The 27,556-nt window shown below is 41.4% G+C and overlaps 1 protein-coding gene across 1 annotated transcript; it reads left to right on the plus strand.

The window, feature by feature from the left end:
• RNF219 (ring finger protein 219) lies at window positions 1,627–26,701 on the plus strand. The gene is made up of 6 exons (XM_021416949.1): window positions 1,627–1,827; window positions 7,450–7,585; window positions 10,962–11,053; window positions 12,724–12,972; window positions 16,243–16,331; window positions 24,350–26,701. Exons 1-6 carry the CDS (start codon window positions 1,756–1,758, stop codon window positions 25,842–25,844), a joined length of 2,133 nt encoding a protein of 710 aa, XP_021272624.1. The 5' UTR covers window positions 1,627–1,755; the 3' UTR covers window positions 25,845–26,701.

A 27,556-nucleotide genomic window follows, 5' to 3' on the forward strand; every position in this document is an offset into this window, starting at 1 on the left:
GGTTGAGGTTGTTTAGTTTGGAAAAGAGAAGGCTGAACAGAGACCTTACTGCTCCCTACAAATACCTGAAAGAGGTTGTGGCAAGGTAGGGGTTGGTTTCTTCTTCCAGGAGACAATAGGACACAAGGAAATCATCTCAATTCTGACAGAGGAGTTTCAGATTGGACATTAGGAAGAATTATCTCATGGAAAGAGTCATGCATTAGGATGGGCTGCCCAGGGGAGTGGTGAAATCCTCAACCCTGGAGCTGTTTAAGAGAGTTGTGGAAATGGCATTAAGGGATATGGTTTAGTGATAGGACTCAGCAGGCCAGGTTGATGGCTGGACATGATGATCTGCAAGGTCTTTTCCAACCTGGATGATTCCATGATTCAAACCTCCTTGGTCACCTAGGCTGAGTACAGAGGGACGATCACTTCCCTGCTCCTGCTAGCAATACTATTTCTGACACAAGCCAGGATGTCGTTGGCCTTCTTGGCCACCTGGCCACACTGCTGGCTCACGTTCAGCATATTATCAACAGATATCTGCCATTTAATCCACACTGCAGTCTCATTTGTGGTGTTTTTGAAGAAAGGGGAAGTTAGAAAAAAATGCGGAGGAAGGCCAAGGGGAATTAAACGTCAAAACGGCCAACACAGAATCATAGAATCACAGAATTATAGAATGGCCTGGGTTGAAAAGGACCTCAAAGATCATCCAGTTTCAACCCCCCCTGCTGAGTGCAAGGTCGCCAACCACTAGACCAGGCTGCCCAGAGCCATGTCCAGCCTGGCCCTGAATGCCTCCAGGGATGGGGCATCCACAACCTCTCCAGGCAACCTGTCCCAGTGCATCAACACAGTCTGAGTGAAAAACTTCCTCCTAATATCTAACCTAAATCTCCCCGTCTTAGTTTAAAACCATTCCCCCTTGTCCTATCACTATCTACCCATGTAAACAGTTGTTCCTCCTCCTGTTTATACGTTCTCTTCAAGTACTGGAAAGCCACAATGTGGTCTCCCTGGAGCCTTCTCTTCTCCAAGCTGAACAAGCCCAGCTCCCTCAACTTTTCTTCATAGGAGAGGTACTCCAGCCCTCTGATCATCTTAGTGGCCCTCCTCTGGACCCATTCCAAGAGCTCCATGTATTTCTTGTGCTGGGGGCCCCAGGCCTGGACACAGTACTCCAGGTGGGGCCTCACAAGAGCTGAGTAAAGCGGGACAATCACCTCCCTCTTCCTGATGGCAACCCATTTTTTAATGCAGCCAAGGATGTATTTGGCCTTTTGAGCTGCCAGCGCACACTGCTGGCTCATGTCCAGTTTCTCGTCCACCAGGACCCCCAAGTCCTTTTCCGCAGGGCTGCTCTCGAGTAGATCTTCTCCCAGTCCGTATAAACATCTAGCGTGGCACAATGCAAAGAGAGGAAGGAACGGCCAACTAGGGCCCAAACTACCCTCCTGCAGCCGTCCTCCTCTCGGGCCACCTCCTCCACGTGGCACAGCACGGGCCGGCGAGGCCTGGCCCTGCCGCGGGGTACGGCCGCAGGGAGCCGGGGGGCGCCATGAGGGCAGCCACGAGGCCGGCGTCGGGGCTTCCCGCTGCTCCCGCCCGCCCCCCAGGGGAGCGCTTCAAAAGCGCGCGCGCCGCGCTACGCTACATTCCCCCTCCCCAGCGCCGGGCGGCACTTGGCCTCGCCGGCTTGCCGTAGCGGGGCCGCCGGCGCGCTGCTCCCACCCGCTCTTCCGTGACTTCCGTGCGGACGGCGCGGCGATGGCGCAGCACGGCCCGAGCGTCACGCTGTCCCTCACGCTGCCCATCACCTGCCACATCTGCCTGGGGAAGGTAACGGCCCTGTGGCGGCTGCTGCCCGGCCTTCTCCTCCCCCACGCTGCTGGGCTACGGGGAGGAAGGCGGCCGGCCCGCGGCTGCTCGGGGGTCCCGCCGTGCCCTCTGCGAACAGAGAGGAGATCCCCTGTGGGGGTGGGAGGGGTCCTGGCCCCCGCGCCGAGGGGCTGCTGGCACCGTGCGGGTGGGGGGAGCCCCGCGGGACGTCCCTGGGTGCCGTGAGGGCCGCGGGCCCCGAGTCGCCGTCCCCCCCTCCCTTCCCCCTACACACACACACACACACTTGAAACCCGAACCGCGGGCGCAGTGCTTTCGGAGTGAAGATTTTGAGGTTTTGTCTTCTGATAGCTGCGGGAGATGGAACAGTCTTAGGATGCTAGGCAGGGTTGTGTCTGAGGGCGCTGTGAGGCCAGGCGGAACAAAGAAGTGTAGAGCCCGGCGTGGTGAAAGCGTTCAGCAGAATTACAGCTTTTGGAGAAAAGGTTATGATTTTCTGACCCGAGAGGGTCTCTGTCACATTCTCAACTCTCTCAGGCGGCGGAGAGTTGTTGGGTCTGTTTGGCTCTGAAAGCCCCCGGAGCCAGCTGCCGTCACTAACTGCTTTGCACATTCCTATCTCGCTCCCCATTTCTCTTTTTCATGTTTCCTTGCATCCCAAAGCAAACCTCTTAAAATACATCTTCACTCACAAGTGAAGAAAGAACCTTTGTATTTGTACTGTAGAATTTACCGCCTGCTTTCCTCCTGCCCCATGTGGGTGTGCCTCTGAGGCCTGCTCTGCTCGCCCAGTAACCAAAGAAGGGGTGCATTTGGTGCACGCAGCAGGTATAGCACTGGTAGTGGCAGTAGTTGGATATCTCCCTTTATTCAGCTGTCCTACCTTGACAGTGCTGCTTCTAGCAACCACATGTGCTCATTTCTTGGCTTTTCATTGGAGGCCAAGCAAGGCAGGAATGCAGTCCTCTTATTTCTCCTTTTGTGCTTTTAATACGAAGGGAGGAGAACACAAGTTTGCTGTGTATGTAATGAAGAGTGGTTGTTTCTTGAAAAGGATTTGAAGTCCAATTGTGATGATTTCCAACATAATCAAAACATGTTTAAATTGTGTTATGTATTCATTCATATTTTGCTATAAACCCACTCGCTCATTTCGAGACGTTGCTTCTTTCTTCCTCACCACTTCTGGAATTGGCTGGGAATTGATGTAGGGTAGGGCAGAAGGTGAAGCTGAGGGCTGACAGGTAGTGATACTTCAGTATTTTGTAACTTGGGTATCAAATGGAATGTAAAGCCCACCCTGCAGTCAGAACATACCGCTTGCTACCTGCAGAACTTGAAGGGGAGTGGCTGCAGAACAGCAACTTCGCTGTGCATAGTGGTAAGGGGATAAAAAGGGATGTTAAGTAGAAATTCCTTCAGTATTGTCATCCACATGTATCTAATGAAGCAGAGTTCTTTGGTGGTTGGAGAAGATCAGTGGATTTTGGTAGCACAAAGTATATTTGCAAGATGGGTGAATAAACATTTATAACAAGAATTAACTGCTCTTTTGTAATCAGTGTTCTTTTAAGGTAGGTCTGGGCTAACTTCTCATATTCGTAATTGGCAAGTCGATCAGAAGCTGTCTGCATGAGGCCTTCTGGCTTACTTGTTGCAGATTGGCTGAAGGTCTCATCAGGCTGATTTCAGCAGTGATGATTTGCGTGGCCTCAGGCTTGAGGTTCTGTGTGCACTGAAATCTCTGAGGATGTCCAGGGGTTCGTTCTCTGGTATCAGTGTGCTTATTTTCCATATGCCTGCTCCTCAGTCAATGCTGCTTAAAGGTCCAGAAGAGCCTTCAAGGTGGGATAGATGTTTAGGGGATTTGATTTTGATCCATGTAAGAATCACATTGTGTGGGAAGGAAAAAAACAAGACAATACTCAAATTTTCCTAAGCTAATCAAGCCTTTGCAGATAAACTCTAGTCTTTCCACCTGTTGCAGTCAGTTAAGGAACTGAAACTGTGCTGTAGTTCAAATAAAATGCTTTTTAGTAATGTGTGTCATGATCCCCCACCCCCAAGTTTCTCACGGCCTCAGGGACTTCGTGAAGGGAAGTGGCACCCTCAGCCTTTGTGTTTCCTGATGACATTTCAGCAGCAGCTCCTGCTGCTGTTGCATGGATTGCTTTGTGCCAATTCTGAGCTAATACAAGTATAAACCTGAAATGAAATGTGTAAACATATAAATCAGGAGCGCTGTCCCCTAGAGAGTAGTAATTGTGACTTCTGTTTTGCTAGAGTTGTAGAGTCAACACTCACTTGCAAGAAGAGTACATCCATGTCAGGTTTGGGGTAACTGAGGTTCTCTTGCTCCCCTGGGAGGAGACCTACACTCTTGAAATGTGTTCTCCTATTCAGACTATTATATATTATTCTTCTGTGTATTGTAACTATCCATGTATCTGTGCTCATGTGACGTCTACTTCTGGATGAGAAAGAAGACCAACCAGAGGAAAAAGTTGTTGGTTTTTTTTTTTCTTCTAGCTGGTGGAAAGCTCTTCTGGTTAAGAAGGCAGTAAATGACAAGGATGTATTTCTTACGTATCTATATTATTGAAATATTTAAATGTTTACAAAGCATCAGTATGCTAATGCTTACATTAATCACAAAAAAAAGCCTCAATTAGAGGTGAAAATGTGCAGATGCTTGCAGAAATCATTTAATCTCTCACCTTCAGGAACTTGAGTTTCTGCTTGTGTATAGACAGTCCTGAGGCTCCTAGGCTGTCATATCAGAAGTTTTTAAACTACTAGTAATCCTATAATGTGTTATAGGCATAGAAAGCAAAATGGAGGAGCTGACACATCTGGCTCTTACTTCAGATCTGTTGTATCTGAGTGGTAAAACACTTGGTTTCTAGCTTGTGCAACATTGATTGTGTAGGTACGATTACTTCAGGACATTTCTTACCTGTTTTCCAAAGTGGTTATTAGTTCTGCTTTCCACTTACTTGATTTTCCCTGCCAACATTTCATTTCTCCATCTTAGCTTGACAACTTTACTAATAGAATGAATGAGGAGAAGCTTGAGGCTGATGAGGACTCCCTTTGCAGCTGAAAGAATTCTCCTGAACTTTGTCTTCTAAGTGCTTAACAGGAGCAGTGCAGCAGATAGAAGTAGTAGGTGCTGCTACCTCTTGTGTATCAGAAGACGTTTATTGGGCAAAGATAGTGATGAAGTAATAGCAAATATTACTTTGACAAAACCTGAACACAGATATTGTCAAGTCTTAGGAGACTTGAGAGTTTATTACTGCAGCAGGCGGCTCAGTAAAGCACAGGTGTAGGGAAAAGTCATTTTCTTCTGTATCGTATTTAGTCTCTCTGTGCCATACTTATTTTCAAACAGGATTTATAGTTAATCATTGAACCATTAAGGTTGGAAAAGACCTCTAAGATCATCTAGTCCAACCATCCACCTACCACCAGTATTGCCTACTAAACCATGTCTCCAAGTACTACATCTACCAGGAACGGTGACTCTACCACCTCCCTGGGCAACCTATTCCAATGCTTAACTACTCTTTTGAAGAAGAATTTCTTTTTAATATCCAATCTCAACCTTTCCTCGTGCAACTTGAGGCCATTCCCTCTCGTTCTATCACTAGTTAGGTGGGAGAAGAGGCTGACCCCACCTTGCCACAACTTCCTTTCAGGGAGTTGTAGAGTGTGATAAGATCTCCCCTGAGTCTCCTCCAGGGGAAACAACCTCAGTTCCCTCGGCTGCTCCTCATAAGAGTTGTGCTCCAGACCCTTAACTACCTTTGTTTTCCTTCTCTGGACATGCTCCAGAGTCTTGATGTCTTTGTTGTAGTGAGGGGCCCAAAACTGAACACAGTAATGGGGTGCGGCCTCACCAGTGCTGAGTACAGGGGGACGATCACCTCCCTGGTCCTGCTGGCTACGCTATTTCTGATAAAAGGCAGGATGATGTTGGCTGTCTTGACCACCTGAGCACACTGCTGGCTCATGTTCATCCGAGCTTCAACTAACACCCTCAGATCCTTTTCCACTGTGCGGCTTCCCAGCCACTCACTCCAAGCCTGTAGCATCACATGGATTTGTTGTGACTAAAGTTCAGGACCCAGCACTTGGTCTTGATGAACTTTATTCCATTGGCCTCAGCCCATCAATCCAACCTGTCCAGGTCCTTCAGTAGGCTTTCCTACCTTCAGGTAGATGAACACAGCCTCCTGGCTTGGTATCATTTGCATGTTTACTGAGGGTGCGCTCAATTCCCATATCCAAATCATCAATAAAGGCATTAAACAGGGTAGACCCCAATATTGAACCCTGGGGAACACCACTTGTGACTGATTACCAGCTGATTTTAGCTCCATTCATCACCACTTTCTGGCCCCAGACATCGAGACATATTTTTTACCCAGCAAAGAGTGTACCCATCGAAGCCGTGGGCTGCCAGCTTCTCCAGGGGAATACTGTGGGAGACGGCTTTGAAGGCTTTGCAAGAGTCTAGGTAAAAGACATCAACAGCCTTTCCCTCATCCACCTTGTAGGTCACCTAGAAGGACGTGAGGCTGGTAAAGCAGGAGCTGCCATTCGTGAACCCTTGCTGGCTGGGCCTGATCCCCTGGTTGTCCCCCACCTGCTGCGTGGCTGCACTCAAGATGATCTGTTTCATAACTTTCCCTGGCAATGAGGTCGGGCTGACAGGGTAGTTCCCCAGATTGTCCTTACCAGTCTTCTTAACGATGGGCATCGCATTTGCAAGTCTCCAGCCATCTGGGGCTTTTCTGCTTGACCAGGACTACTGAGAGATAGTGGAAAGCAGCTTAGCAATCACCTCTGCTGGCTCCCTCAGCACCCTCAGGTGGATCCCATCTGGCCCCAAATAACATGCAAGAATAATGCAAAAGTTTGTTTACTCTGTTGTTTTGGCCAGGAGGGGAGATGGTTCTTGAGAGGAACTGTGTTTGATCTTTAAGCTGTCCCATTCTGTTCTAATGACTAGTAGCAATACATGTCTTGCAAAAGGCTCCTTGAGTGACTGTTGGTTCACATTTCTGCTCTTGTGGTTTTTGGCCCATATCATTTTTAAAAGTATATTTTCATAAAGCTGATAACACACAGTCTGGAGATAATAGGTAATGCTGGTCATTTCAGTGATAGCTCTCAAGGCAAAGCCTTGGTTGTTGCTAGGAGCTCTCATTCCCTTTCTTTTGGAAGTGAGTGAATGTACATGTTTTAGTCTCCCTCTGTGTAGGAATGTGAACTCATTTCACTGGTGTGGTTGGCTGCTCTTCTTGGAGATGGCTTTCACACTGTGTATTAATGAGCTCACAGGATTGAGGATCTCTAATTTTGCAAAGATGGTTGTAGCTGTAGTGCCACCAATTATAGGGAAATTTGGTGCTGTAAGTCAGGAAACCACTCCTAGTCACGTGAAACAGCAGTGTCACTTTCCTCTTGAAGACTAGTCTTGCTTTGAGAGATTGGGGTAGTATATTTTTATGTTCTATTATCTGAAAGTGTTTTTAAGTATTAATGGCATCTTTCTGGTTTTTTTTGTTTTTTTTCTTTTCCCCCTCTTCTCCTCCTCCTTGTTGATGCTCAAAGGTCCGTCACCCAGTAATCTGTGTCAACAACCATGTCTTCTGTTCCATTTGTATTGAAGTCTGGTTGAAGAATAATAATCAGTGTCCAGCTTGCAGGATTCCCATCACACCTGAAAATCCTTGCAAGGAAATTATAGGTAAGGACAACTTGAGGCTTTGAAATAACTTTTTAATGTTTACTGCTGGAGGAGGTTCTTTCGGGTCCAAAGATGTCTGGATACTTTTTCCAACTAAGCGTGATCTATTTGGAAGCATGCATAATAACTGTAAGATAAAAAATGCCATAGACTGTGTATAATAATGACTTGATTATTCAATGGCAGAATGCACCCCACCACTGCAGTTTGTTTTCTTTTTTTTTTTTTGTAATCTTGGGTTGAACAATGACTTTAACTGGATAAAATGAATCTCACTTCAAATATCTTACCGATGTGTTGCAGTTTGACCTAAGAGGATAGCATCTAGCTGAGAAATAGCGTCCTTAAATCCACAGTCATAAAAGAGTATGTGTTCTTTTTAACTGTTAGTTGATTTTGTGGTTTTGTTTACCATGTCTTTTTTGCTTTATTTTTAAGAAAATGTCGAAGGTGCTTATGAAAGACAAGGCTACGAAACTTGAATGAGGATACGAACTTCCTCAGGGCTGAGAAATACTGGAATCTTTTCTTGACATAAAATACCAACGTTGCTATTTGTTTCTAATAGAAAAAATATACACGTAGCCTTTAGAAACATATGCTGTTGTATGCTAAACTGATGTATTTGTGTTGGTTTTTATTGTGTACTTTTTTCCTTTCTGTCCTGTTTTTGCCAGGATACAGTTCACTTTCTTCCTAGTTGCTGACGTAGTGCTGTGTTGTTGATTTGGGGTGAGAATGATATTGATAACATAGTAATGTTTTAGTTGTTGCTGAATAGTATACTAACTCAAAGACTTTTCAGCTTCTTGTGCTGCCTCAACAGTGAGAAGCTGGGAGTGCACAAGGAGTTGAGAGAGGACAGAGCCAGGACAGCTGACCTAAACTGGCTGAAGGGATATCCCGTACCATATGACATCATACTGAACAATAAAACTGGGTTGCCCTGGGCGGGGACTGCCTGTGCTTGGGAATTGGCTGGTTATTAGTTGGTGGGTGGTGAGCAGTTGTGTTGTGCATCACTTGTTTTTATATATTCTTTTATTATTGCTGTTATTTTATTATTATTTTCTCTTTGTTTTCTATCCTGTTTAAGGGTCTTTACCTCAATCCACAGGTTTCTTTTTCTTTTTTTCATTCGCTCTCCCATCCCTCTGAGAGCTGGAGAGTGAGTGAACAGCTGCATGGTGCTGAGCTGCCTGCTGGGTTAAACTACAACAGTCCTTTTGGTGCCCAGTGTGGGGCTCAAAGGGTTGAAATAACAATAGATCTGACTGGAGCATTTCAACACAGATTTGTCACAATATTGATTTTCCTGATCTTAGGGTTCTGTTGTATAGCACCTTACTTGCTGTATGTGAAGCTCTTGCACTTTTTACCATCTTTGGGGGCTGGATTAAGGTTATCATTTTGCTGTATTGTACATATACCTATGGCTTATGCTCTGACAAAATTACCAGTTGTGAGACTAATCTGGTTTTTGTAGTCAGCATTGCCGCCATCTCCATATTTCAGGAACCATCTCTCAGAACCTATTAACAATTACTTCTTAGAGAGACAGTCCATGGGGGAGGTAAGAGCGACGGTTTCCTCTGTTCCTTTACCCCTCCCTTTCTTCTTCTCTTCCAGGATGGTTACAGTAGCTCTTGAGAATCTTGAATATTCTTGGAATGTTCAGACCAGCACGTTCCTATTGCTTTGTCTCCTGATTGTGTTCCACGTCTTGTTTAAGGTTAAACAACTATTTACAAATATCTCCCAGGGATCTGCCCCTGGGAAGAATAGTTATGAGTCTAGGATGGTGTGGGCAGGCACCTAGAATGGTGGGCGCCTCCAGTGTTTTGGAATGTTATCCTCAATCAAGTACAGGATCCTGAAAAAGGTGTGCTATCACTCTGGCAATTCCAAAGAGACATAAATCACTGCAACGTGCAGGGTCTGAGTCTATGCCTACCAAGCTGCACTAAACACTGCTCTAACCCCTGCTGCATACAGGTCATGCAGCTGACCTGGAAAACCAACCCATGTAGGTATCAGACAAGACAAAACAATGGATGCTGAAGTCAGCTCATTTAGTAAGGAAGAAACTCCTACTAAGAAGAGGAAGCGGATAAGACAGGCTACTGTGAAGCAGAGCCACCACAAGAACAGGAAGAGGAAAAGGCAGAGGTTATAAATGAGACAGGAACCACCAAATGGCTACCCCTACATGAGCTATGTGAAAAGATTTCAGCTGTGATCAAGGTGAGCACACTGTCACCTGTCTGCTCTGAGGCTGGGATAATGGGGCCAGTCATCTGGATTTAGTGGGCAGTGAAGCCAGGCATCTGAGATCTTTCTCAAGGGAAGGGGACATTGACAAAACAATTGGAAAAGGGGAACAAGCCCTCATCCTCTGGAGGTGACTCCTGTCAGCTGTTTAAGAAAGATGACTCCCAGATTTCCATTCATCAGCCGATTAATCGACTGGAGAGCCAAGCAGTCACCAGCCAGACTCGTTCCCCCTTCAGTAGTCCCATATGGCAACTGCAGAAATCCAATGGAGAGTGGAGGCTGACAGTGGACTATCATGGCCTGAATGAAGTCATGCCACCGCTGATGTGCCAGACATGCTGGAGCTGCAATATGAACTGGAATCAAAGGCAGCCAAGTGGTATGCCACAACTGATATTGCCAGTGTGTTTTTCTCAATTCCTTTGGCAGCAGAGTGCAGGCCCCAGTTTGCTTTTGCTTGGAGGGTCATTCAGTACAACTGGAATCAACTGCCCCTGGGGTGGAAACACAGCCCTACTATTTGTCGTGGGCTGATCCAGGCTGTACTGGAACAGGGGGAACCCTGTTCAGGGTGTGGCTGGGCATCAGTCAGCTGGTGGTGAGCAATTGCATTGTAAATAATTTGTTTTCTGTGTTCTTTTATCACTATTATTGTTATCCCTTCCTTTCCTGTCATATTAAACTCTTTATCTCAAACCATGAGTTCTGCCTTTTTTTTCGGATTCTCCATCCCAGTGGGAGAAGTAAGCAAGCACCGGTGTGGTGCTTAGATGCCTTCTGGTTAAACCACAACACCCTCCCTTAGATTTGTTTTAACAGTGTGGTCTTAAATAAGACATGAATCTGTCAAGGGTAATACAAAGTTGAAAAAATTCAAATGTTGTCTTCCTGCTGTGAGACAGGATTTTGTCTTCTAAACATCACTAATAGATTCCCTGTCTAAGCTGTTCTGAAAATGAAAAGTTGTAGTTTCCCATGACAGTAGATTGGTCCAATATTAGCTGTATTTGTAGCTGATAATATGAAAAACGCTGCAAGGTGGGTTGCTAGTGTTGACTGAAAAAGAAATAATAATAGTGTTTTTTCTTCTGTGCTGCTTTAGGAGGAACGAGTGAAAGTGATCCTATATTTAGTCCAACAGTTAGAAAGCACCTACGTAAAACAAGGCTTGAATTGCTCCACAAAGAATATGAGGTGAGCACGTGGGAGTGTTGTGACTTTCCAGATGAACTGCAGCTGTTACATTACTGTATACAACTGGTCTTCCCGCTTTGAGACCCGATGTTTATAATTCGAGCGATGCTATATATTGAATCTGCATGAAACTCAGGTGCATTAAAATTGCACTTTCTGGCTGAGGCTAGGGGAGAGCACTTGCTGGTGGTTGAATAGATCCTGCAGATGTTACGGTGATATTCTGTCTAAGCTAGAGGTAGACAACGACAGCCAGAGGCTGTGGAAATTGAACCCCATGATAGTATGGATTTCCTTTATGCATATTGGATGTTGGGTACAAACATCTTCTGAAATGATTCCCTGTTGCTTGTGGAGACTAAACTTCTTTTTAAAGAATAAACCCTCCCGGAATATTCTGGTGTAGGCTAACTTCATTATTGTTGCTTTATTGTTTTGTGAGAGTGGATGAATGCTTGGAAATTCTTCTTCTCTCCTGCTGGAAAAATATTCTAGGAATGAGGTTAAAAGGTATATAAGGAATATATATATAAGGAATATGCTTAGTTTATCTTCTCAGTTATTGTTTCCTTAGTAGCAGCAGTGTGAAGACATCGCACATTTTTCAAGGAAACCTGTCTCATAGCAAGGAGAATGAGAGAAAGGAAACGGACACTGTATGTATCCTTAATGCAGGGGTAGTCTTTATGACAAGTTGGCCCGGAGCTCAGCTTCTTTCATAGGCAAATCACAAGAAGGGAGTTTCCTTTGTTTCTTTTAAGTCAACTCCAAAATCACACAGATGGGCATAGAATAACATAAATCTCTTCCAAAAAAAAAAAGAAAAATCTATTTTAAAATGATTGTGAGATTTTATTGTTTATTTGGGATTTCTTTGTTGGGTGGTTTTTTGTTTGGTTTTTCTTTGGGGAGGGAGGAGGGGAGAGGGTGGTAGATGGTGGTTATTTGTGCAAATATGTCTTTAATTTATGTGAGTGCCATAACATGGCCTCCTTTAGAAATCTTACCGTGAGCAGTGCAAGTATTAAGTTGGAAAAGAGTAAAGAAGACATTTTCAGGATAAATTCAGGATAAATTATATGCTTTTTATCCCTTTAACAGTAGGCTTTTTCTTCTCTATGGCTCCAGATTGATACAGCTAACGGCTTTGTTCTTTGTTTTTCAGTCTTTCCTTAAATATTTCTACTCCTGTGCAGCTGGAGCAGCCTCTTCCAGGCAGTGTTCTGTCCATTTTAAATCTTGAGACTTTCAGCATCTGAACATGTAATGTTTCAGAATGGCTCTCCCATATTGTTCTCAAATAACAGCAAATGAGTCAGCATAGGACGACCTTAGGAACACTCTTCATACAGGAAATCCTCCCACAGAGCACCCTAATAATAGATCAATGTTGCTGAATGCTTCAAAGCTTTTGATCTGCCCACCAGTTTGTTCAGGGTCCTTTATGTAGTCAAGGGATTCCCTTCACTAAAACCTTCACTATGCCTGAGTGTGCAAATTGATTAAAATCCTGCCTGGAGCATGATACATAAGCGTACTTAGGTGCATAAGTGAAGGCACGCGTCTGGGCTCGCCAAAGAACCAATGGTTCTTTAGTGCTGTGGAAACTTGCCAGCATTATTTAATTAATCTCACATATTTTAATTCCTGTGAATTTCTGACACCTTTAGGATGAAATAGAATCCCTGCAAAAAGAAGTGGAAGAACTGAGAGACAGAAATCTCAATTTACAGACGCAACTGAAATCTCTTCTGGATCCTACAGTACCAGCTTTGCGTTGCCAAAATGAAGAAACCAGCCAATCAGCAGATGAAGCAAGTACTAGTGGCCCAGAAACCCCAGAAGAATGGAGCAAAAAGCTGAAAGCTGCCAATGATATATGTGAAAAAGTGATAGATAATGTAGAAAAGTTAAAAGAGGTAATAAATACATTTCTTCATCTACCTTGAAGTACAATTTTCGTCTTAGTTAAAGGGGTGAGAGCAAGGCCTGACCTCTGGGTACTTCATAGATCCAGGAAAAAATGGGGAAAAAATTGAATTCCAGTGGCTGTTGATATATCATAGTATTTCCATACAGCATTTGCAAGTGTCAGATATTATTGCTTGTTTTAGTGAGCCTTACGTGTGGCTCTTCCTCAACTCTGTCACTCTATGACTGGGTAATTGGATTATAGTAGTGCTTGTCACCAGTATTGATGGCCAGATTTTTCAGGCTTGCAATAATCTATATAATATATCTATTTTACAACATTCAATGGCTAAACACAGTACAGTTGGCTGAGGTAGATTTTGCACTATTGCCCTTCTTGCTAGCCAATATTTTTGGTACAATTTGCTGAGACAGAGTAACTTGACCTGTTGACCGAAAATAGACAAGCTTCAGCATTTTATAACCAGAGGATCCTTTACTGGAAGCCTGCATCTTTTTCATACATCTCAAATGTAATATAATAATGGTATTGCAAAAGGAGGGGTGCAGGAGATAGATTTATTTAGATGGACTTTCACAAAACTGTCTTGCAAAATGTACCAAATTGATGGGCACAAGAAAAATCACATCAACCATTGACTGAGAGTGAATTTTCAAGGTTAATTTGAAACCATTGACAAAGGGCAAGGTAGAGAGATCTGTACTTGCATTTATTCAGTATACTACCTATATTTTTTCTACCAGCAATTCTGTGTTGTTTCCTGCAAAACTGAAGTTCTATGTTCAAGAACAGTCTTTTTCTTTTCTAAGAATTAGTAGTGTTTACACTTTACATCTCCTTCAAACTCAAAGGTACACGTTACACCATTCTGTTACACTTCTAGATTTCTGTCTTTGTAAGCTAAAGGAAATTCTGGCTCTGCCTAAACTAGATAAAATCTTTGCATATTAAACACTAAAAATGTGACCAAAAAGTAAACTTGAGTTTCCAAAATGAGCTTTTCCAATAGTTTGGCTAGGCTTGGACTTCAGTTTTTCAGGCAGAGACACAGGTGACCTTCTGAGAGGAAACTTCAGGAGCTTCAGAGTAATTTCTGATTGGCTAAAAGGTATTCACAGCAGAGAGTTCTACTGTTTTTTCTTCCTTAGCATTAAAAAGTAATGTATCTTTTGTGTGGTGACAGAGGTTTATAACTCTTTGTCATAGATAAGATAAAAGCAGAATGTAGCAGAGATTGGGGGTGGAACAGTGGTTTGTTTTGGTTCGTTGGTTGTTCTTTTTTCCTCCAACATAACTTCAGCCTTAGCAATGCAAGGTTTTTATGGAGTTTCTGATTTTGGTGAAGGATTAGATACAAATAGCAGCTTAGATGGGTTTTAGGGACCAAGTCCAAACCTCTGATGCAGACGCTTTCTTTCAGTCTGTTTCATGTTCAGTAGCTGCTCAATTCTGGAAATATCACTTAGCTCTTTTTTTGACCTCATTTGACTTGTGAAATAAGAGTGCACCGACCAAGCCCAGTCTGAACAACAGAGACCTCTCCCACATAAAATCAGTCTGGAGCCAGAAACTTCCTTATCCTCTAAAGTACCTGACACAGGAGCTTCAAACACACCTCACTTCTCAGTTGAGACGGAGTCCCTCAGAACATACCACTGCTGTCCTCCTCTAAACCAGTCTGAGGGAGGAAATGAGTCACTGTTATCCTTTATTGTCCTAGGACAGAGACTCCCAGGGTAGGCATTGTAACTTTGAAGAGAGCCATAGCAAATCTGAAAGTGCCGATAGAAACTTTGTAATAGAAATATTAGATGAAGCACACTCACTTAGGTCATGTGAAGTCGCAAATCTAGGTGCTGCTGCATGGGGATATGCCTTGCAGGTTACAGACTTGGAGGTTAGAGCACCGTCTAGAAGAAGGAGACTAGGGAGATTCACTTCTACCTTGCCATGATTAGCTGGATCCCTAGATAGCAACGCCACACAAGTTGTTCACCTTCTATTTGACTGTGCCAGTGAGAGAACTGTGTCTCTGGAGAGAAAGGTCTTGGCCTTGTTATAAAATGGTTTGATGCTCCTGGATTCTTATTCATTACCTTCAGGATAGCTTTTTGTTTTCTTATTTTTTTAATACACAATAGAGTGGTTGACACACTGATACCAAAGCTCTGGGCTCACCCTTTCTATTCCTTCTGTGCAGGAAATCTCTGCTTTTTTTTTTTTTTGTCTCTGGGAATATTGTAGGATTTTTTTAAGTTACGTTTATTTCCCCTCCGTTCCTGCCCCCACATCCCCCTCTATCTTAGCCTTACCTGAGGAGGTTTCTGGGGATATTTGTACAAGCATTTAGGGTTTTTTGTCTCTCTTGCACTGTTTAATGCTTCCCACGAAGTACATTTCATTCATGAGCCTATTTTCTTAGCTCCTTCTTCAGGTCTAACTTGAGATCATACTTCAAGTATTCAGTGGAAGCATTGTCTAAGTGAGGCCATGAATTACAGGTCCTGGATTGGTGCAGTTTTCAACATACAGAGATTGAGGAGGCTATTAAGTACAAAGAGTTCTTTCTACTTGTTAGGATGGTGGCATTCATTGTTCTGAAACACGGCAGCAGGAAAGCTTCTCTTTATAAGAGGTACCTTGTTAACAAGAGCGTCTGCTGAACTGAGAAGAAGGAATTGACCTCAATTCAAGGAGTGAGAAGAGTTGTGAGTCAGGAGTCTTAATCATAAGATCTTGGAAGAAAGTAAAGAAAGGCTGCAAATAGCTTGTCATAATGGATTTACATCCATAGGATAACTACTTTAAAAACAAGAAGCCAAAAAAAAACCCCAAAGTAATCTTAATCTAATTTGGGATGGAGGAAGCTGTTCAACATTAGTTTTGCTGATACCTGCACATTGTAATGTTAATGCACTTAACGTATTTAGTCATGTGGAAAAAAAACATGGAATTGCCATTAGTACATCTCCTTAATGACTTTCTGTACTAACTAACATAGCTGTGTTTATTTCCCTAGATAGGACACTTGCAGTGTATTTTGGGAATATAAATTAAAAATGTCTGTTCGCTATTCAGTTTTGCAAGCCATTTCCCATGATGATTTTTAAGTGGTGTCCCTGTCTGAAGGCTGTTTCCTGCTTTCACATTTCTAGTTCTGTCCCTTTAAAAAAAAGCAGAAACAGCTTGTCCTATAAATATTAGAAGTCATTTCTGTTTTATTGTATACTTATTTTTTTCCTTTTCTTTTCCTTAGGCAAATAAGAAACTGAGCATGGAGAACAATAGCCTTTTAAGAGAGAATTTGCGACTAAAAGCTGAAGTTGATAGTAGATCACCCCAAAAGTATGTGAATATTTTAAAAGCTGCTATATTTTATTTATAGACTCTTTAACTGTTGTAGGACTTGAACCTAAAACTCTGACGGTGTAAATAGCATTACATATGTGTCGCAAAGTAGACTGTGGAGTTTTCATCCTCATAGACTTGGGTGACAAATGCAACTTACAGAATAGCAGCAAGTCTGCAGTAGAGGAATATGTGCTGACCACAAATGCTGTTGTTTTGTTTTGTCTGTTTTGTACTGAAGAGCTGGATCTATTACTTGAATTCTACAGTTAACTTATTTTTTGTTACTAAGAAATTTTATTTAAATCTGGCATCTTTTTGTTAAAGTAGGTTTGTTACTGTGAGCCAAGATTCTGCTTGTTTGTATTTGTTTGGTTTGGGTTTTTTTTCTTTCTTTTTGTTGCCTTCAAAGTTTGTTCTGTGAACTTAGGCTGCTCATTCAAGGAATGTTCCTGACAGCCTTTATCTGAACAGGATCTATAGAACCAGGCTTCTGCAGCATAAGGACATCATTCCCAAAGCCCATGTCTGCTTGATACTCCTAAGCAGTTAAACACTAACAACAATGACTTCCAACAGCAGAAAACTTTTTCATACCAATTACAGTTGTGTGCTGAGGTCCCTCTCCTTGGAAGTATTTTGTGAAGCAAAGCAATCATATTTTTTAAGGTTGTGTCTTTGAAAGCTAAGAGCAGCATTAGTCAAAGGTTTATATGGTGCTTTTGGGAAAGGGGGCTAGGGGGCCTTCTGAATAACGTCAGAGACGAGCTCTCTGGGATTTGTTCTAGCTCACAACTAACTTGCTGGAAGATGAAATTATTCCTTTATAGAAAGCTTCCTTGCCAAACTATTAGTTGTTCAAGGCCCCAAGAAAGCAGATGCATGATCCTTATGCTGTAAGTGTATAAAGGTACGCTTTGCTCTTGTACCCACTAATAAAGGAGATAGCGCACTATTAAAGGTCTTGGCAGTGAAAAGGAATTTAATGGCAAGAAATATCTTTTTCCTGTAAGATTTAAGAGGAAGTTGATGAGATGGCAGACTTGTAGACAGATGCAACAATGTCAGTAAAGAAATCCTAGAGAAGAAGAGCTGGAAGAGACCAAATCATTTACCTTTCTTCTGTTTAAGGTCAGATAAACTCCCCACTGGAAAGAATTTCTGTTCTTCTAACTTGTTTGTGTTTTACCATCCTATTTGTCAGAAAGATGAGATATCAAGGGAGGAAGAGCAAGACTGTTGCAGACTGGTTGCTTTATCATCTTTTGTCCACACAGCCTATAAGAATAGCTGGTGACTTTCCTCTTTGGAAGCACAGGTATAGCCAAATGTTACTATAAACTGGACAGAGGAGGCCTCTTTCACAACCCAGATGTCAGCTGGATTTGCCTGTTCATGTCTCTGTTAGAACTCTTTTTCACCTCCCTAACAAATAGTCACATCCTACCTGTATGTTAGGAGTGATCTTCTGCTGATAATAAGCCTGGAAGTTGGGGCCAAACTTAAACCCACTCAGGAACAGTTCAAACACTTCAAAAGTATAAACAGTTGCAAGTCTGTACCCTACTTCTGTTATCTTCTACTTTGGTTTCATTTTGACCTAGGTGGTTTACTGCAAGGATTTAAGTATATTCAAGGAAAAAAAATGTGTGACTTAGGAGGAAAAGTAAGCATCTGTTTTAGATGGTGTTGCTTTACTCTATTGTCTGTGGTTTTCAGAAGCTATGATGCTTAGAGCTGGATACAAGATTCTAAATTAGGCCTCAGTAGCACTGAGTAGAGCAGAACTCTTGCCCTGACGCAACATTCTTTCATCTTGCAGTACTGTTTTTATTACTTCATTTTATCTGACACTTCTAGCATGAGCAGCTAGTACTGGTTCTGCTAAACAGCTGCTGAAAAAGTTATACTGCTACCTCATGTTGTATTTCTGCTGCAGAGTGTGGGACTTGACCCACTTATTGGCTTTCCTCAGGTGGATGTTTTGATGTTTATGTCAAACTTCAAGTAATCACTTTGAATTCCAGTCCCGTGGCAGGAAGTCTCTACCATCTTTGTGTTGCTAGCAGACAAGTGAGCTCTCTTTGATCCTTGTGGTCATTAGTATAGTCAGTATTGAGACCAGACGTAAGGGTGAACTTTGATACCCAATATTGAGGTCTTTAAACTAAGCTTTATATGCTGAACAGTGGTTGCAATAACTTACGTTGCTTATGAAATCAGAACTTAAAGTATTAACACAAGAACCCAACAGCATCACTGTAGTTCAACTGTTTTTATGCAGGTACACTGTTTTGCTAATGCAGTTGTTTTTGGTATATTTTATTCACAGTTGTTCAGGTGGTAAGTTTTGGGAAAAGTTTCTGAACGGGGCTCTAGAACAATTCAAAACAGCTTCTAAATTAGGTAATTACTATTTCATGTCACGGCCGTTCTTTCATTTGTTGTATTTCTTAGTGAGCATTGAATTGCTATATATGGATTCACGCTTAAACAACTAGCTAACTAACTAACTAAAACTTGAATCTAATTGTTTTGGAAAGGATCTGTCATTGTTCGGTCCCCTTGACCCAGATGTAATACAGCTTAATAATGCTGAAGCTAAGTATCACAACTAAAATCATTTTAACAGGCTTTGCTTTACAGCAAAGGAAACACTGATAGCAAATGAATGATCCCTTTGTAACGTGAGCTCTACATCTGACATCATAGGGAAAATATGGTTAGCTTTCTTCAGTGATCAGTAGAAATCTTTCCTTTTATCATAATCTTGAGTTGTTTTTTCTTTGATCATATCCATTAAAACCTACTGAAAAATAACAGCAGTGATAGATTTTTACAAAATTTTTGATTATGCTTATTGATTCAATGTTTTTTGTTTTGTTTTCCGATTCTAAAACATTTTTGCTAATAGAGTCTGAGACCCAGAATTTAATTTTTGAGTGAAACAGTTGGGAAGGCAGAGACTTTCACCAAACCATTATATAGCTGGGATATAAAACTTGAAAAGCAAATAGAGATAAGTTTCTTGGTCTGATTCTCATCAGAGACCTCTGTTAGTCTCCCATTTCTCAGCCAGATCAGAGTGCTTGGTGGTTGCTTGCTTGCTCTTTACTTGTTCTTTCTCCCAGGGATTTTTTGTCACTTGTTTTTCTGGTACAAAGTGGTGTAGAATAGGAAAACTAAAACTTAAGTTTGCAGGATGATGAAGCCCTACTACTTCCAACTCTACTTAAAATAGAAGACTCTTAGGTCAATTGGCAAAGCACAGTGAAATCTAAAAGCATTTTTGGCAAAGGAATGTTTGCTTTTTACCTGAAGGAAAATAACTAGTGAGTCCATCTGCTCCAGGGTACAGTGCATTTTATGAATGGTTAGATTCAAATTAGCTTGTATCAGACTCTTAGGCTTCCTAGGATTCTTTTTCCTAAATATTTAATTTCTTCTGCCAGTTAAAATCCCAGTATGAAAAACACGCTGCAAATTGTTGCGTTTCTGTTGGTTTTCTTTGTTTTGTTTTGTTCTGTTTGGTTTGTTTTTTTTAAAAAAAAAAAAAAAAACACAGTTTTATTGTTTGTCTTGTTTAGGTTTGTGACTTTGGGTATCTGCACACTGAAATCTAATGCTTTTGACTTTTTAGGTCATTGTGTGTATCATTCACTTTTTACTCAGTTTGAATATTTCCACTTTCGCCAGGCTATTCAATTCAGCTTGTATGTAACTGAGCCTACCAATAGGCTTCTAGTAACCTGTATCCGGGGTGCAGCTGTCTTCTTGAATAGAAAGCTGGGCTACTTTCTCTATCTCCCAGCAAGCTGCCTGTCCCAGAGGAGTGGCAGTTTTCAAAGAACTTATTCTTGTACAAGCTTAGGAAGTAAGCTATAGCAAGTCTTCCTCATGCTTCCTTAGGGAAGGAGATGATGGGACTGGCTATAGATGTGCGCTCTGATATTGCCCGAATGTCAATCTGTGACAGGCCTTGACTGTATATTGTAACTACCCACTTCCTAGCCTTTGTTGCTCTTGGAGGATGGATTATGTTCATGTTTCTGAGCCTCAGAGCATTCCCCTGTTTGGACCATTAGGTGATTAGGAGAGTCATCTGCCATGGTATCAATGCAGTCCCAGTCTTTTGTATATGATTGCATAGGAAAACTGTGTTTGCTGCAGTTGCTTACTGTACAAAAAAAAAGTGTCTAGGAAGCTGTGTGGGTTCAAAGTGGATTCATATGAGGTTAAGGGCTTAACTGGACAGGCCTGCAATGGTCAGTGGTCACTGATATGTGAAAATAAAGCCCTAAAGATGAATTCACAAAACTTATAGATAAGGAGAGAAGAAACAACTGAAGAAGTTTTATCTTTCATAAGGAGAGAGACTACTGAAGTTTGCAAACTGTTCCTAAATGGATATCTTCAGGAGCATTCAAACATAATAAAGGGAAGCAGCTTTGGGATAATGAAGGACAATTGCTCAAACATTGTAATAATGTTGCAAGTTATGTCTTGTTCACTGTAGATGAGCAAACTGCTAACTTTCTTACTGATGGTGTCAAGTTAAAATACTTCTAAGGCAAGACTCTGAGGAAAGATCCTGAAATACGGGGCTTAGGTGCTCGTCTAGACATCCAATGCTACCTCAAACACTAAAGATCTCTAATATGTGTATCCATGGCTGGCAGTTGTGATACAGGACCTATAGAAAATGTCTGTCCTTCCAGAGAGATAACTGGAGGCCAGCAGTTACTTAAAAGACCTTTGGCCGTTTAAAATATCACTAGGTGCCTATGTTGGAGGGTCTGAATTCCTACTGAAATGTCTTTATTTGCACTGAATGACCACTAGCTTTTCTGGTCTTCCAGTTTTTTATAGAAAAGATGTGCTTGAAACAAAAGTAGTGAGATACAAATGGACTGTTTAATAGATATAGCTAAAGAACAGGCCCCCAGCTCTGAAAATGCTTGGTCCATGCAGGAGAACATGAAAAGGGCTCATTGTCATGTGTGTTGAATACCTGGACTTCTACTGATGGATGTCTTATCTTGTTCCCAAGTGTGAAATGATTCAGATACCTTTGGGGAACATAGTTTATCTAAGCTGTCAGGCCAAATTTTAGTTTATTTTCATGCAGCTGTTCTGTATTTTGTTATTAATACCCAGGTATAGCTTGGACTATGGCACAGCTCAGTGTACATCTGAGGGGAAGAGAAGAGGAAATTGCTTAGAGTAGTTGAATTAAGGGGATGGGGAGGATTCTGGCTTCTTTAGGCAAAATGTGTCTTCTAAGCTGTGAGCCACCCTGCTGGATCAGTTATCAGAACACCTCTGTCACCCTCTGGTCTGGAGCAGTTGGTTTAAATTGGTGCATTGTAATGTGCCTCGTAAAAATCCGTGTCCTTGAAAAATTTGGGAAATAAATGCGTTCAAGTCTCTAAGCAGAGCAAGAAGGCATCTACTGCTTTGGTTTTTAACTGCAGAGGTTTGTATTCAGTATGTCAGATGCTCCATTTGTTAAAACCAAAATTCTCAAGCACATCCCTCTACAACAATTAACATATTAGTGATGCTATTTGGCTTTGAACAGCATACTGTATTTTTTTTAACCTGAAGACACTTGTTATAAAAGTTGCACTTGAGAATACAGAGCTTCCTCTTCATAAGCAAATCTCAGGCTGTCACTAATGCTGTTTGCATTAAATAAACATATTACACCATTCTTCCATTAAAAAGGAGTTGCCAGGTATGCATATAAGTGTAAACATGTTTAATTTTTATGCCAAAGTATGTGTTACAGCAGATCCCAGAAAATCCTGCTTATTCTGCATGATAATTTTTCTCTGTCTCTCACTTGGCTCTTAAACTAATTATGTATTTTTATATCCTTTATTAAGCAGTATATGGAGTTTATTTCTGTAAGGCTGCATGAGAAAGTCTGTTAGGGAAAGGCAGAATAAATATTTCTGGATCTTACTCAGCCTCTGCCATGCTGTAGAGGCTACCTCAATACTTTAAACCAAAATCTGAGTTCTTTTCACTGAAGGGGGAAGTAAACCAAAATGTGTTGCATGTGAGGATGCTTATTTCATTGTAACCTCCTCATCACCTGAGAGTATAAGTGAAACATTGCTGAACTCTCTGTGATTCTGTTTTTATCTGATTTCGTATGGGGAAAGGAGGAAGTCTTGTACCATTTTTCTTCCATTTCCCTGTTGAATGAAATCAGAACCTCTACAGATAAATCAGAAAACTTGTTACAGATAGAATGAGCAAAAGAGAGATGGGCTACTTTAATTTTTGTGAAGACAGTGGTAATTGACTAGAGCTAATTTGTGGTAACGTGCCTTGATAGAGTTCTCATCAAGCAAGCTTCTTTGGCAGGAAAATTCTTACTGCGTTAACATTCTTATTCTAAATAGTGAACTGCTACCTTACACTTTTATATCTACACAGTAGTCAGTAATATCAAAATGTGTGGAATTTAGATTGATCTGATTTTAAAAGTGGTCTAGTAGCAATTCTGTGAAAGAAGTTATGTAGCCCGTGGTATGCATCTTTACTACCACTAAGTCCTTTAAATATGCAGATGTAACTGAACAGTGAAATAATACATCTGATCACTCGCGCCCAGCTTGTTCAGGGCTTGTGATGCCCCTTATTCCTTTCTCCCACTTCTAACGTGACCACATTGCAGTTGTCAGCATAGAGCAGTCTCCTGCTGCTTTGTGTTGAGTTTGGTTCCTTGCTGGAAATGCATGCTAGGATTTACGGATATTTCACCAGCATAATCATGGGCCACAGATGTGCCTCCTTCAGACCTTGTTGGTCTAAAAATTACAGTGGGAGCATTTTATGAAAGGGTAAGAATGTGGAATTAGGAAGTTTGTGGGGAAAATGGAGTGGGAATTCCCTGTGACTGTATGATTCCAAAAGAGGTATAGACAGACAAAGAAATGGAGAGGAAGCGGTCTTTGTGCTGGAATAGTGAATATAAAGTGCTGTAACATGGATCTGCAAGGTGGAAAGTGAATGATAAGCCCAAATAGAGAATTGTCATTTATTTGTGATATAAAACCATGTGTGGCAGAGTTTTAGGGTGGCTGCAGGTCCTTTCCACCTTCCTAATAATACCAGAACTTTAATTGTTTTACCTTACGGTAAATTGAAAGTCTTGGATGGAGCAGGAAATTCCCTGGTGCCCACCTGTCAGTGACAGGTTAGAATTAGTCAGGGCATATAGCTGAAACCTTCACCTGCCCTCTGGGGAAGGTCAGTCTTGAAAGCTGGTGGAGGATGGGGGGGGGGAAGGTAAGTCTGTATCCTTGCAGCTCAAAACGTGCTCAAGCTGGAAGCCCCACAAACACACAGTTCTAACAAACCGCAAGTGGCACTTTTTTTGTACTGGAGTTGAGGAAGGAATTAGATTGTTCCAGTTGTAAAACTCAGAAAAGAAGGAAAAACAAAATAGCTCTGACGTAAGCAGAAGTACCATCCATGCGATGGCTGTGGAAAAGCTGTATATCTAACAAGAACGTAATTGAAATGTTCTGCATAAGTATTTAAACCACCTCAAAGGAATAGTGCAATTTCTGAATTTTATATCGGCATTTTGTATTTGACAAGGTGACATTGTGTAGGAATTGTATTGTAAAACACTGCCGTACTGCAGGAAAATGATTGAATGTAAATATTTCAAGATGTGGACCACTGTTCAAATGTTATCATAAATCTTTGCCATTGTTTTAGGGGATAATTCTTCATGCATATTTGAGTTGAATTGATGGAACCAGCCCCTGGAAGGGTAATCTGCTTGTTATTGCCTTACTACCACTAATAGTTTAATTCTGGCTTCTCAGGCATTCACTGCAACGTATACATAACATACGCCACTTTATTTATATATTTATTTGGTTTTGCAATTAGCTGACAACTGAAACTATCGCTTTTGTTTTCAAATTAAGACAATAGAAAAGCACCATGTCTTTTTCCAGCTTAATTCTTCCTTTTTCTTTTTCTTGCAGATTTGGTAGGTTTACCATAGCTGCGCTTCAGTCCAAAGTGGAACAAAGCGAACGTGAAATGAACCGTCTAAAAAAGGCACTGGAAAGAAGTGATAAGTATATAGAGGAAATGGAGTGTCAGCTTTTACAGCTGAAAAGTGCAGGTGAAGGAACTCAGACCATAAGTGCTGGTAGTGAGCAAGCACTTTCTGCAGATGCTAAAGGAACTGAGAGCAGTGAAGATACTACATGTTTGAAAACCCAGGTTGAGGAGAAGAAAGCTGTGACCACCATTCAAAGTCCTGACAGTCTTGAACAGCTGGCAGATAGTGGAACATGCTCAAGCTCTTTGAGTCAGGATGGTTCAAATGGTTCGAACACCCAGTGTGTCCCAAAGAAAGAATTATTTCCAGGATGTCAGGGAGTCCATCTGGATGAAAATACTACAAGTATGGATACTTGCTTAGAACAGCAGTGGAATAAAATTGAGGAATGTACCCCATATAAGGATGAAGAACTTTATGATCTTCCAGCACCATGCACTCCTTTTCTGTCTCTTAGTCGCCTTCAGTTGAACACTCCTGATGGAAAGGAAAACACAGAGAAAACATCAACATTCTTGAGAAAACTGAAATTTGAAGAGTTCTGTGACACTTCAGATGACTGCAGCAAAGATTCTCGAGAGCATAGTACAAGCAGTGAAAAGAAGCTAAATTGCTTTTCTGTGGGAAAACCAGATTTTTGGGGCACTGGCCCAACTAGCTTCACAGAGAACTTAGATTTTGATGAATCAGCACAAAATTCAGTAGCTTGTCAGTCAGATGAAACAGCAGCAAAGTCCAGTGATAAAACAAGTTCATGCTTGCCTAAAAGGTTACATACTCTCTGCTCTTCTGAAATGAATCGCACAAGAACCTCTAGTGAGGCATCTATGGATGCTGCCTACCTTGATAAAATTTCTGAGTTGGACTCAATGATGTCTGAATCAGACAATAGCAAGAGTCCATGCTATAATTTTAAGTCCTCTGATCTTGATAATTCTTCAAAGTCAACAGAGGGCTCTAAACTTCTGGATGAAACCGAGAAGAAACTGGAAGGGATGAATGAGGAACAGAGTATGAAGTGCTCAGAAACGAGCGATCTATCAGTTGACAGAACTGGATGGAAACCTGCCATGTTTTCCATCCTATCCCCATCTGGACTAGATATGAATGACCACTTTCCCCTGTTTACAGGCCAAAATGTAGTAGCTAGTGAAATCAAACCTCCAAACTGTTTATTTCAAAGAGAGTTTTCCCAGAGTCTGCTATTCAGTAACTCACAGAGGCTGTTTGAGGAACAAAAGTTCGGGTCATGCTTTTTAAAGATGTCATCTGACCTGCACAATCAACTTAATCCTCCTTGGGTGCCTTCCTTTATCGCTGAAAAGAAAAATAAAAATGTCAGTCAGTCAACCAAGAGGAAAATTCAAAGCAGTCTTTCCAGTGCTAGTCCATCAAAAACTACCAAAAACTGATTCTATGTGGAAATCAAATGTGGCTCAGTCATCAGTCTGCAAATGTTTAGTACTTACCAAGTGAAATTCCTTTTTTTAAATGATTTCCATGCAGTCTGAACCTGCTTTCTTCTGAATAAGTGAAAACTGAACATTCCCTTGTCCATTACTAGCTCTTTCCTAGGGAGGAACCGTTCCAGATTCTCTTCTGTGGCTGGACATTTTGTTTACTTGGAATTTTTATGGTGTGGGGTTTTTTTCTCCTTCTAACTTTTCAGGTTTCATGGTCTTCCAGTTGCTAGCACAGTGAATGGCTCCCTTGAGCAGGACGGTTTTAAGTGGTCTTGTCAAATCAGTCATTTATGTAAGAACTTGCTTTAAAGGTTACATTTTCCTTTCCTAAAGATTACATTTTGTGCGTGCAAGGCAGCTACTGGCTATATATCCTATGGATTCATGAAATTGCTATAAAACAATGTCAGTTTTGCCATAAAACTTGCCTCCAAGAGGAAATCTTGCTGCTTAGATTGTTTCATGGCACTGTACTGTACCAAAACTCTTGTTTTAAGTAGGTATAAGGTAGCAGCCTCTTTCTTTTCAGGGTTACACTAGTTCAGTTAGAAAACATCGCTTCTTTAACACTGCAAATGTGGCTTGTATTTTTTGAAGTTAAGCACAATTTTTAATTTAGTTCCTAAAAAGTGTTGTTATTCTAAATGTGTTCAGTATGCCTGCGTAGACCATAAAAATGGGTTTGTATGCTAATGACTTGTTTATCTAATGTGCACTGAACATTTTACATTAATACTGTACCATTTTACATTAATACTGCATGCTTTTCTATGTGAATTGAATAAAACATGTTATAAGCACTGTAATCCTTGATGTTGTCTCTCAAATGTAGGATTAGCAAAAGAAAAAGAAAAGAATTGGAAAACTTTTTTTTTTTTTTGCATAATTTGGAAGATATCTAAGTTTTGTTAAACATAAATGTAAGCTTGTTCACAAAAAATAAAATCTCCTTTTCTCCTCCTTGTTAGATGTATTACCATTCTAGTGTCAGCATCAATACAGTTGATGGAAATGGCTTTCAGCCTCTCTGGAGGTGACTCTTCCATGAAGTATTGCATAGGTCAACATAATGTGATGGCCTACTACAGGCAGGAGACCTAATTAAGCAGCAGAGCAAAATTGGTTTCTTTGCATTATTGTGTTTTAAGGGTTTTTGTTGTTGTTTGGGGTTTTTTTTGTGTGGAGAGGTGGTGGTGGATTTTTAAATTTTTTTAAGAGCACATTTAATTGTAAGATTCCATTTTTTTTCTTTCTCTATAGGCCTCTGATGGCATTTTTTACAAAAAGATTGATCAATGCACATGATATGAAAAATCCATATGCTGCCTTTTGTCCCCTTGAAGAGAGTGATAGTCACCTGGAAAATTTCAATAGATGCTGTCTGGCTCATCTTTTGCGAAGTTAAGCAGTTAGAACAAGAATTACATTTCACACTGTAATGTGTACATGGATTTATGCAATTGGTATGTTCATTCTAGATGGGTTTGGGGGGGGGGTTGAGAAACAAACAAAAAAGTCATTGTTTGGGCCATACATGCAAGTCCCCTTTCATTGTGACATGTGCTTCCCTGCGCTATTTTCAATAAGCCACCTGAATTTTAATCTTCAAAGATTATAGTCATTCATTTTTCACTTAAGATTTTATTTTTTATTTTTGGAAG

The sequence above is a fragment of the Numida meleagris genome, chromosome 1 (assembly GCF_002078875.1).
Source record: "Numida meleagris isolate 19003 breed g44 Domestic line chromosome 1, NumMel1.0, whole genome shotgun sequence".
In the NCBI taxonomy this organism is placed as follows: Eukaryota; Metazoa; Chordata; class Aves; order Galliformes; family Numididae; genus Numida; species Numida meleagris.